Source organism: Austrofundulus limnaeus, unplaced genomic scaffold, assembly GCF_001266775.1.
Source record: "Austrofundulus limnaeus strain Quisiro unplaced genomic scaffold, Austrofundulus_limnaeus-1.0 Scaffold1192, whole genome shotgun sequence".
NCBI classification, from domain to species: Eukaryota; Metazoa; Chordata; class Actinopteri; order Cyprinodontiformes; family Rivulidae; genus Austrofundulus; species Austrofundulus limnaeus.
In genome coordinates, this window is record NW_013953594.1 from 11,591 (window position 1) to 22,709 (window position 11,119).

General features: G+C 39.4%; 1 protein-coding gene across 1 annotated transcript in view; it reads left to right on the forward strand.

The window, feature by feature from the left end:
• The window catches only part of LOC106534505 (forkhead box protein N2), a gene marked incomplete at its 5' end in the record, with an annotated part of 25,906 nt that overhangs the window by 9,947 nt on the left and 4,840 nt on the right, over positions 1 to 11,119 (forward strand). Inside the window, 4 exon segments of the mRNA XM_014031159.1 lie at positions 3,650 to 4,224; positions 9,252 to 9,376; positions 9,521 to 9,570; positions 10,199 to 10,267. Of these exon segments, the coding sequence (XP_013886613.1) occupies positions 3,664 to 4,224; positions 9,252 to 9,376; positions 9,521 to 9,570; positions 10,199 to 10,267 (805 nt within the window).

Here is an 11,119-nt window from a genome sequence, read left to right on the forward strand (position 1 = left end):
TGTCTGTATAATGTCTTGTGACGTCCACGGCCTACCCCAGTTACCACTACTGCGCATGTGTGTCAAGGACAGAAAGGTAGATGTGGCAGTGGAAGGTGTCAAAGCAGTTTGCGGAGAAAAACAAAGTAAAGAAAAAAAAACGATTAATCGATTATTAAATTAGTCATCGATTATTTTAATAATCAATTAGTCATCGATTAATCGATTAATCGTTGCAGCCCTAGTCACATCTAGGTTTAAACACTTTGTGTTGATTTGTGAGATAATTGTTTGTCATCAGAAGGGGGTCCTTGTGTTAATTTTAACACGAGGACCCCATCCTAAAGAACAACCTAAGATCCTTGTTAAATTGCATCTTCGGTTAGTCTTTCTTTAGCTGTTGTCACTATTTTTCACCGTGGCTTCTTAAGCAAGGTAAAGCTGTTTTTTCGGGACTTTCTTTATGTAGTCTTGCATTGTCGTGCCCTACTTTCTTTCTTGTTTCAATTTTTAATCACACTTTTCGTCTAAGCAACACATGAGGGGGAAAAAAAGACGACCTGAGGTGAGATTTGAACTCCCTTTTCAGCCCAGAAATGCAATAAAAACTTCAAATCAATAACAGAATCCATCATACAGTTAATAATTCTTGGGGCAATAACAAAAGGAGTTTGCATAAAAAAATTTGGATCTTACTTTTGGGCTAAAATGACAGAACCAGACCAAAAATCATAAATTATTTAATTGTATTTGCAAGCTGTAGTTTTGAATATAGGTTTAAAAAGACAGTTTTTGACCAATTATTGTCCAAGAAAACATATTTTCCCACTGTAGGTGCCAAAATACTTTCTTTTATTCAATGTGCTGTTCCTCCGTTCCTTTTATCAAGACAGTATAGCTCTTCAGGAAATAAAAAAGAAGTACATCCCTGATATGCACATCTACTGTAAATGTGCTCCTCTCTCCACAAAAGCAGGATGACTCATGCCAAAGGTTTATAATGGTTTATTAAAGTCACTAAAACCCAGGGTTACAATCGTTTTTAGCAGCGTAAATGATATTTTCTGTAACTGTACAACACTTGATGGTCTTATTGTTTGTAAATTAAATCAAAGTAAGAAACTGTCATGTTGGGGGGATATTTCTGAGCAGAGATTTACGTCCTGACACAAATAAAGCCYTCCTCATGCTGCCTGACATGTCTGATTGCTCTACTTTGCTGAGAGCTGTGATTCATCCTAGACTGGAAAACTTGCACAGCCTACCTCCCCAACACTTGTTCTTTTTTTGTGTTATTTTTTTCCTTTATCTTTTGGTCTGGCTTAAATTAATCTAATCTCTTATTGTTACAATGCAATCTGGCTGTAAAAAAAAAACTGGAGCTCAGGTAAATCACATACAGAACAGCCAGAAACAGGAACAAAGTTTGTCTTCAAAGCTAAAGAAACCACAATCTTAGATTTAAATGTCATTCTTAAGCTAACAGAATAAATCTGCTGTTCTTTTATCTCTCAGTAAAAGCTGAAGGGTGATTGTGTAAATGCACTAATGCTTCCCCTCCACCCACCCTCCTGTCCTCTCTGACTGGCTTTTACAAACTGATTTGTGTGCACGTACGCTCCCTCCCCTGCCACAGCCGCTGCGCAAAAAGCCCCTTTGAGTTTGACCCAATTCTTATCCCGAGGAAACCAGAAGAGAAGCCCGTCCAGCGCTTCTCCAGCCTTGACATCCCCCCCCCGGACCACCTCAGAACCCAGGCGTTCTCCCACAGTTACAGCAGGGGTAGAGTGTTTTCAACGTAGCGGGGTGGGGATGATGGAGATGGGATGCTCGGTGGTCACCCGTGGCAGAGTCAGCCGGCCTGGATTACTGATTATCTTACTGACTCTTGTTTGTGGGATTTCTGCTGGCGTCGAAGCGATGGCATGGTTGTCATGGTGACACCCAGGACATAAAGCTCGTTGTGAAGCTGAAACAAAGACTGAGCTRTTCATGCTCTTGTCCTTTTTAAGCAGCATGCAAAACCTTTGCCTATATTATATAGTTTGTTTTACAAACAGGCGCTGTTGTTAAARATGGAATAAAACAKGTTTTTTTGTTAAAYGYATCCATGYTGAGTTGTAACATTAGACTTTATTTGATAAAAAATTATTTTAACTGTAAAATAAAGACTGTAAAAATACTGTAGGCTGTTTTAGTTTTTATAATTTTTAAACTAAAATTTTAAAAATATATTACACGGACMGAGCCATTTTATTTACACACAAAGCATTCTGGGTAAATGATGATGTGGATAGGTCCTCGGTGTGAGGTTGCTAGCGAGCTATATCCACCCTGAAGGTTAATCTTGGACAATATCTGATGATCGACTCTTTTAAATGAAACCAGAGAGCGTTGACAGAGAGGAGAAGGTAGAAATGACTCAGCCTGCAGCTGAAAATATGGATGGAGGACCTCAGTTTAGCTTGTTTGTTTGTCACTCGATTAGTGTCGAGCTAATACATACAGTATAAGGCTATATAATGTCGGCGCTAAAGCTAACAGGCTAAGCTGAGGTTCTTCTTCCATGAAGCAGCTCTGTTGTCCTCCATCCATATTTTCAGTTACAGGCTGAGTCATTTCTACCTTCTCCTCTCTGTCAACGCTCTCTGGTTTCATTTAAAAGAGTCGATCATCAGATATTGTCCAAGATTAACCTTCAGGGTGGATATAGCTCGCTCACACCGAGGACCTATCCACGTCATCATTTACCCAGAATGCTTTGTGTGTAAATAAAATGGCTCTGTCCATGTTAAAATAAATTTTATATATATATTTTTAACAATTTATAAAACTAATCAGCCTACAGTATTTTTACGGTCTTTATTTTACAATTGCAATAAATGTTTATCAAATAAAGTCTAATGTTACAGCTAATTGTGGATCTCTTTAAAACGACATCTCTTTTTGTGCAACACAATACATTAACTCCAACCCAAACTGGTAGTCTGTCTACTTAACATCCTTCTTCACAGCTCATGTAAAAACAAGATAAGTGCCATTGTTTAAATAAGGGTACTTGGGTGGAATTTGTTAATGATAAATCACAGCTGACATTGAATTTCTTTGTGCCGTTAAATGGCTGCTATGACTCGGATTTGCAGCCTCTTTACTCTACTTCATCTAGCACGCAGTTAATTGAGGCTTGATCCTTGCTGAATGCAGAGGAGTCTTTAAGAGCTATCCACTCGGTAAGATGCAGGCCTGCTCATTCCTGCAGCGGCTGGACYATCTTTTGCTCATTTCCACAAAACGAGCCTGCTGGATTTTTATTTTTTGCCTTAGATGAGGTGGGTGTTGAGGAGTGGAYTCTTAAGTCGGTTCAGTTGTTTGAGAGGATGTCCTCGAAGGTCCTCTGTTGGAGTCAAGAGGAGGGAGAGCTTAMAGCCTCTTTGTCCTCACTAGGCATGTAGAGGAACAGTGTGAAGACCAGGAAGTGTTGCAGAGGCAAAGACACATTAAGCAAATTTGTCTCCAGAGAAACTTGTAACAACAAACAAGGTCAATTCTTGGAASAGCGTATCATTCTAAAGTGTCACATTCAGTTATTTTATTCCTCCAATTTGATAGTAAAAATAGCTTCAATGTCACGTGATTTTTTTTTCCAACTTCCTCTTCTTTGTCTCTCCAGACCTCGTTGATTTAATGGGTCCAATCATTGGGATGTCACCAGACAAGAAAACGGAAATTCCGGGCATGCAAGAAGAGCGGACGGGACTCCGAGGTGTTTGCGGTGTGGGAACCCTGCCCGAGGCGGAGTGCGCGTCCAGCCCGCTCGCGACCAGCGTGGACCGCGCCGGAGGCACCGAGGACGAGGAGCTCACCAACCTCAACTGGCTCCACGAGAACCTGCTGCAGAACTTCACCCTCGGGGGGCCCGAAGCGCAGCCGAGCGGCAGCCCCCTCTTCGACATAGAGGGAGACTACGAGTCGAACCAGGGCCCGCCGTCGTCCTCGTCGTCGTCGCACAACAGGGGCAGGGAGCGGGACTCGTTGAAGTCGAAGCCGCCGTTCTCGTTTTCCCTCCTCATCTACATGGCCATTGAGCAGTCTCCCAGCAAGTCCTTGCCCGTAAAGGAAATCTACGGCTGGATTCTCGAGCACTTCCCCTACTTTTCCAATGCTCCCACCGGCTGGAAGAACTCAGTCCGTCACAACTTGTCTCTAAACAAATGCTTCCGCAAGGTCGACAGGAATTTGGGGAAGGTAGGCCTGAAAAACTGCGATTCCACAATGTTATTTTAGCAAAACACCACAGATTGATCATATGTTGCAGTGTAAAGCTGCGGTGTGGATTATGTYGCAGTTGTCTGAGGGGTTGATACAGCTGCAGGGACCTCTGTGACTTTTGCTGCGATAAGRGTGGAATCCAGTCAAGGTTGCGATACTCCTACAGAGGAAATGCAAACACAGCACAATCGGAGAGGCTCTTATCTCCAGTAGCACTTCCAAGGTAGTTCAACCGTTTTAATCAGAGAGAACCTTCCYACAGATGGACTCCTAAAACGCCAAACTATGGGAATAAATAAAGTTTCAAACACGGAGAAAAGTTTGTGAAAACAACTTTAGCAGGCTGATTGTTAGAGTCGTGAACGAGGTTATAATAGTTTTGGATTTTTCATTATTTCGTTGACTTTTTTCTTTTAATTCAGTTAATTTTAATTAGTTTTTACAGTGGATTTGCTAGTTTTTAATAGGTATTATTGCATTTTTAATGCTTCGTTTTAGCTTAATTTTTATTAGTTCTAGTATTAGTTTATTTTATAGTTTGAATAAACACATTTGCCAATGCAACCTCATGCTTGTGATGTTCCTGTGAGTTAACTAACCAACAGCTATTTGGTCACTAGTTAAAGCAGGTCATTATAGCAACATCTTCCTAAAATAACTGCGTAACTCAATTTGGCAAACTAAGGACTTGTTAATTATTTTGGGACGATGACAATAGTTGTCTCCAACCTGGTGCTACCTGTTGCTTGTTTTTCATGGGAGTTACTGAAAGAAGCTAACGTGTCAAGATAGTCATAGTTAGCCATCTTGCGCGAGCTTGATTCATGCAGTTTTCTCCTTGAGAAGTATTCCACCTGTTTTATCACCTGTTTCCACTACAAAACYCTTTTATTTTTCTCGCAGTCYTATTRAAAGAAATCCCGAAGTGGACGTTGCTGCTTTCTCGCGACTTTTGTTGTCATTTGGCAGGTGATGCTGAAGCAGCAGACTGTAAACAAGTGTTATGGCCCACAGCAAATGTGAAACTACTCGATTAAAAAACAAAAAGAAAAAAAATTGACAAACACTAAAACTAAGGATATTCCATCTATAATTTCAGTTAGTTTTAGTTAGTTTTGTAAAAAGTTTACACAGTTTTAGTTATCTTTTTTTTTTCATTTTATTACAATTTTTATTTATTTTAGTTAACAAAAATGTTTTTTCAATTTCAGTTTTCGTTATTTAGTAGGGTTGGGCATAATCGTATCGTGTGCAATTAATCGTCAGAAAAACATTAATCAATTAATTTTTGGCACTTGACGATTAATGCCACCTGGCAGACTAACCGCTTGGTGCTCCTCTCTGCTTCAAATATAACAAACATTAAAAAAAGTTGTGTAATTTATTTATCTATCAACACAATTTAAAGTTTGATGTATAGCCTGAAGTCTGTAATTTTGACACAAACTGGAACAGATTTTTACAAAGAGCCAATTATCTCCCTGCAAAATGGTCATGTGACTAGGACATAAGGGTGTCCAGGGACTCCGGGGGATTAATCGTCAAATTAATCGTTATCGGCTAAATACCACAATTAATCGTGATTAATTTATTTACCAATATTGCCCAACCCTATTATTTAGTTAATTTTAGTGAACTCTAATAACCCCAGTCATGAATTGCTTGTTTGTTTAAAGCTGCACGTGTTWACGACCAAACGTGTCATGCAAGTATTCCTTTGACTAAAATAGGAAGTGCCGGGCCGTTTAAACATTTATGTGTCTCATCAGAACCGTGCGTTGCAGGATTTCTAACTGTAAACAGTGAATAAACATAAGCAGCGTTCAGAAATCAAGCTCGTAAGTTTGACTTTCGCTCTGTCGACGCTGCGGAGGGCGTGGTTTGAGCCGACCCCGACACCTGATTGTTTTTTTTCCCACCTTTGGGAGTGCGCGGCTGCGAGCAGCAGGCGGCGCGGCGTGCAGGTGCACAGTGTGAGCCCCTTCGTCTGCCGAGACACCGGTTTCACATGACACTGCCTGGTGGTTTTCGTTGCCATGGTGACATTTCCTTCTTCCTGCGTCGGGGCTGGTTAGTAATCTGAGTCAAGGTTATTCTCCTCCCTCCCTCCGCTGCTCCGCTCCGTTTCAATGTCGAGCCAGAAAAACGCCACCCATCAGATAAGACGCCGCACACTCCGGCTCCCGCAGTCATTGTTCTCACAATGTTGTCAAACAAATGTTTCCTTTTTTGTAAAAGTCTTTAAATTATTTTAGTTTCAGCAGTTTTTCAGAATTTGTGCTGCAGAGAATAGAGGTCAACTCCGTTTTTTTTGTGGCTGAGGCTGGACATGAAAACTTGAGGCAGCTATTGGCTGATATAAGCACCAGTATGATTTTTTTTTAGCCAAATACAACACAGTTGCTTAACCAGGGTTCCTGCAGATAGTTAAAAAGTCTTAAAAGCCATTGAATTCATCAATCCACAATTAAGGCCTTAATTAGCCTTAAAGTGTTTAATCAATCTTTCAGAGGTCTTAAAAATGTTAACACATTGTAAATAGGATGTAAACAGGATGATCGTAATTCGTTTCAKATATCAAAATAATTGGTAACGTTTATTMTTTTTAATCAGTCACATGCAGACATTCCTCTTTGACATCACTTCCTGTTGCTTCACATGCAAATATCTCAACAACTGTCCGTCTGAGCTTCGTGAAATTTGTTTTGTAATATGTTAATAACGTTGTCTTAACAAAAATGCATTCAGATTTCTTACAAAAAATTGATGTCACAGGTTAACCCTAACCAAATTGGGGTTGAGACCCCACTGTGGGTCCTAAAACTCCAAATTTTGGGTCGTTATAGGATTTCCAGGGATTAAATTAAGTTTAAAGCTGACTTCTACGGATGTTTTTGCTATATTTGACAAAAAAGCAGTTAGATATGGATAAAATCAATTGGTTTATTAGGAATATTTGAATACTTTAACCAAAAATACTTTTATTCATGAGTTTCTGCCAGTTTTTATTTTTTTGTCCTTTGTGTTTATTGTGAAATTGGTCTTAAATTTAATTTCACTTGGCCTTCAGAAGTCTTAAATTTAACTTAAACTGTAGGAACCCTGTTAACMAAAAGAGAAACTTGTTTACAATAGAATTAAACACTTTTTAGTTAACATTGACAGAGCCAAGTCCATTTGCATGTTTTTGCTTTTACAACGTATTCAACACCACTTAGAAGAACATGAGCGCCTAAAAATGTGTGTTTATAAAAGAGCATCTTGTCTTTAAAAAAGATGAATAGTGGGCTGCATTGAGCTGGTCGTAGCAGCCATTTTCCTACTTTGTAATTGGTAGTTTGCATAAGCATGATAGCTGAATATTTAAAAATTGGCTAATATTAGCTAAAATCAGTCGAATAATCCATCCAGAATCATTGCTTGGACATTCATGAAATATTAGGCTTAATGTAGGGATATTTGAATTGATATGTTACCCCAAAGTTTACTTTTAGCTACAGTGGCTAATGCTTTTAGCTATTAGTTTAGATTTGTGCTGTTTAAAATGTACTTTAAAAGCTTATAGTTGTTGAAAAACATTGTGGGAATCAAGTCTTACAACAAAACTTTCAAAAGTTCGAAAAACAGTTTGTCACTAACAAAAACGCAGCTGCACAGGTCGCTCAAATTGATTCCACAGTGTCCTTTAATCTTTAAAGATGACACTCTAGACTTCTTAATCAGAGGGAGTAAAGTGGGGGAAGTTAGTGCGCCCCCGTTTTGAAACGCCTTGCTACCGCTGGCTTCCCTTTAATCACTTAGAAACAGTTAGTGATAACACTTGAAGTGTTGCAACGTGCTCATGAAGACTGGGAGATTGCAGGCGGGCAAATTTAAAGTGCCTGTGGCATCAAATTTTTGTAATAAATATGAATGTATTTTTGGAAAGATGAACATTGACAACATATTGTAAAAAAAGATTTCACTTTGCTGAGATGAACAGATGTTGAGATATTTGCATGTGAAGTAACAGGAAGTGATGTCAAAGGGGAATGTCTGAATGTGAGCAGAATGTTGCTAAAATGGCTAACAACACAGACTGCAGAGAATCTGATGTTTCTTTAGATTATTTTAATCACTATTATAGAGGGATGAGAAAGTCGTAGTATTGTTTAAATAAACAAAAATCAGGGAGTTTTCTTTTTTGAAGAGTTCCCCTTTGATGTCACTTCCTGTTTCACTTTAGCTGAGCCAAATTCAAAAGAAAATATGCCYGTTATGTGACATAAAAGGTTTTTTATGCCAAGTGTTGTTCAATATAAATAAATTTTCTTAGACATTTTGTATTTCATGGATTTGCATGTCACAGGCACTTTAAGGAAGTCAYTATTAAAAATATGATTGAAATTTTTTATTTATGAAAGGAAATGSACTGAACGTGTTTGTAAGTAAGTAAAGTTTTATTTATAAAGCGCCTTTCACAGAAAAATATTCACAAGGTACTGTGCAATCATTAACAATGTAAAAATGGTGGAAAGCTAAAATGAAACATAATAAAACATAATAAAACATAAGCAATGCAATGAAACATCAAATCAAGATTAAATACAAAAATTGTAACTCAGGCACACGATCAATGCAGAGCAAAATATACAACAATACAAAAAACATAGAGAATGGGGGAGAGAAAAATCTGCCGTATGTTCAATAATAGAAAAATACATAGTTGGCGAGCATTCACTATGGAGGTAGGCTGGCATTAATGGRGAATGGTTAGCTAAACGCTTGAGTAAAAACGCTGGTTTTTAGGTGGTTCTTGAAYGAGARGTTATCAAGGGAGCACAGATTAACAGGGAGTTCATTCCAGAGCCTGGGGACCACAGAGGAGAAGGCACGGTCACCACGGGTCTTAAAGCGAGTGAGGGGTTAAGTTTGTAATAAGTTAAAGTTATCGCCCAACTAATTTTCTGTCAAGTTTTGTATTTTGTGTTTGGAGGTTTGACTGAGCCTGCTCTGTCCTACAGGCCAATGGGAAAGGTTCCCTCTGGTGCGTTGACCCCGAGTACCGCCCCAACCTAATCCAAGCCCTGAAGAAGCAGCACTTCCCGGCCGCACATGCCTTCTGCACGCCCCCCGCCTCCCCACCCAGGTGAACTTGCTCTTTTTTTTTAATCCAAGCAGAAACACCTTAACCAGCTCTGCCTCGATGAATGYACTCATAGTTGTATTTAAGTTGTTATTTATGAACTTCTTCATTTTTCTTGACCTTTTATGTCCCCCTCACTTTCTGCAGTGCCTCCTCGCCCCCTCGTCATCTCTTTCTTCAAGGCTGCTCGTTCAAAGGTGAGAGCAAAGCGAGAACTATTTTTAGTTTGTAATATTTTAAAAGAAGTGTAAAAGCTAAACGAGAATACAAAGAGCAGTCGTTCTAGTTTGTGTTTGTATTTTGATTGTGTTGCTTTTGCCACATCTCAGTCCCGAAACATTCAGCCTCATTTTGTCCTCAGCTCTTGGTTTGATGTGTTGCTTTCAGTTCATCGATGCCTCATGTCGACCATAACATTAAGAGCTCTCAGTCGATGTCTCGGCCACCCTCGCACCCCCTTCTCCCTCTTTGCCTCTTGAATTTGTAACCTTGACGACAGGCAGAGTTTCTGCCGGTGCTCCYTGTCGAGCACTCAGTCTCACTGTGATCATTAATAATTTAGAGCTCCAGAAGTGAGGCTTTCAGACACTTTGTTGGATCTAAGACGATCCGATGCACTCTCACTGTCAGTGGCTTCGTTTATTTTCCTCTGGCTTATCCCTGTTAGTCCTCTAAAAAAACATTCAGCAAACCCAGATTGAATCMCCCCGAGCCAAATCCAAAAACCACAGAGGAGTCCGATCCACCCAGTCCGAGTAGATACACCGTGCCACCGTGCTTTCATACCTTAGGATTGACCATCATGCATGTTCTCTCCTCTTCCAGACTCTGATATTGATGCTGCCACTGCCATGATGCTCTTAAACTCTGCCCCCGGGCACCACGTTGACCCATGTAAGAGAATCAACAAGCAGCCAAACTTTCACCTACACTTCTCGRTCTTTGTCTCCTTCCTCTTTCATGCCTCCCAGTCATTGCTTCTTTTTCTTTTTCTTTTAATTTARGTGCTTTTATATGTTGTGTAAAGGTTTACAAAATGCTAGATGTAGGATTTAGAAATGCTTCTACTTTCTGACTGTATGTGATTCTTCCTGTTGACTTTTGTTTTAAAACACYCTGAAGATAGCTTAATATTTAGGAAACAGGTAGAAGCAGCTGATTTTTTTTTAGCTTAGCATAGCTTAGCTTAGCTTATAATGATGGGACTTACAGCTTTTCTCATTTGGTTCAGCTCACCAAAATAGCTGCCTCTGAGCCGGTTCAGAGCTGTTGGACCCATCATTATTAGCTTAGCTTAGCTTAGCTTAGCTTATATAGTGATGGGACTTACAGTATAGCTTTTCTCATTTGGTTCAGCTCACCAAAAGAGCCGCCTCTGAGCCGGTTCAGAGTTGTTGGACCCATCTTTGTTAGCTTAGCTAACCTTAGTTTAGCACAGCACAGACTAATCAAGGCTAGCTCTTATGTCAAAACAAGAAATTCTCTCTCTTTTTTTTTTTTTGATAAATTCCTCTCTAAATTAGAAATATTTTAGCAATCTGCTCTTCTAGGGGGATTTTTTATCACATGACTTCATGGCTGATAGCACCTGCCAAGCAAGTGTCTGATCAATTAGATTTAACAAACGAAAACATGACCGTTTGTCTTTATAAGTGGAAATAAAACTTACTCAGCGCTTAAAAATATTTTCAGTTTCACAGAGCAGTTCGGTTTCTTTCTTTTATATATATTTATATATTTATATAT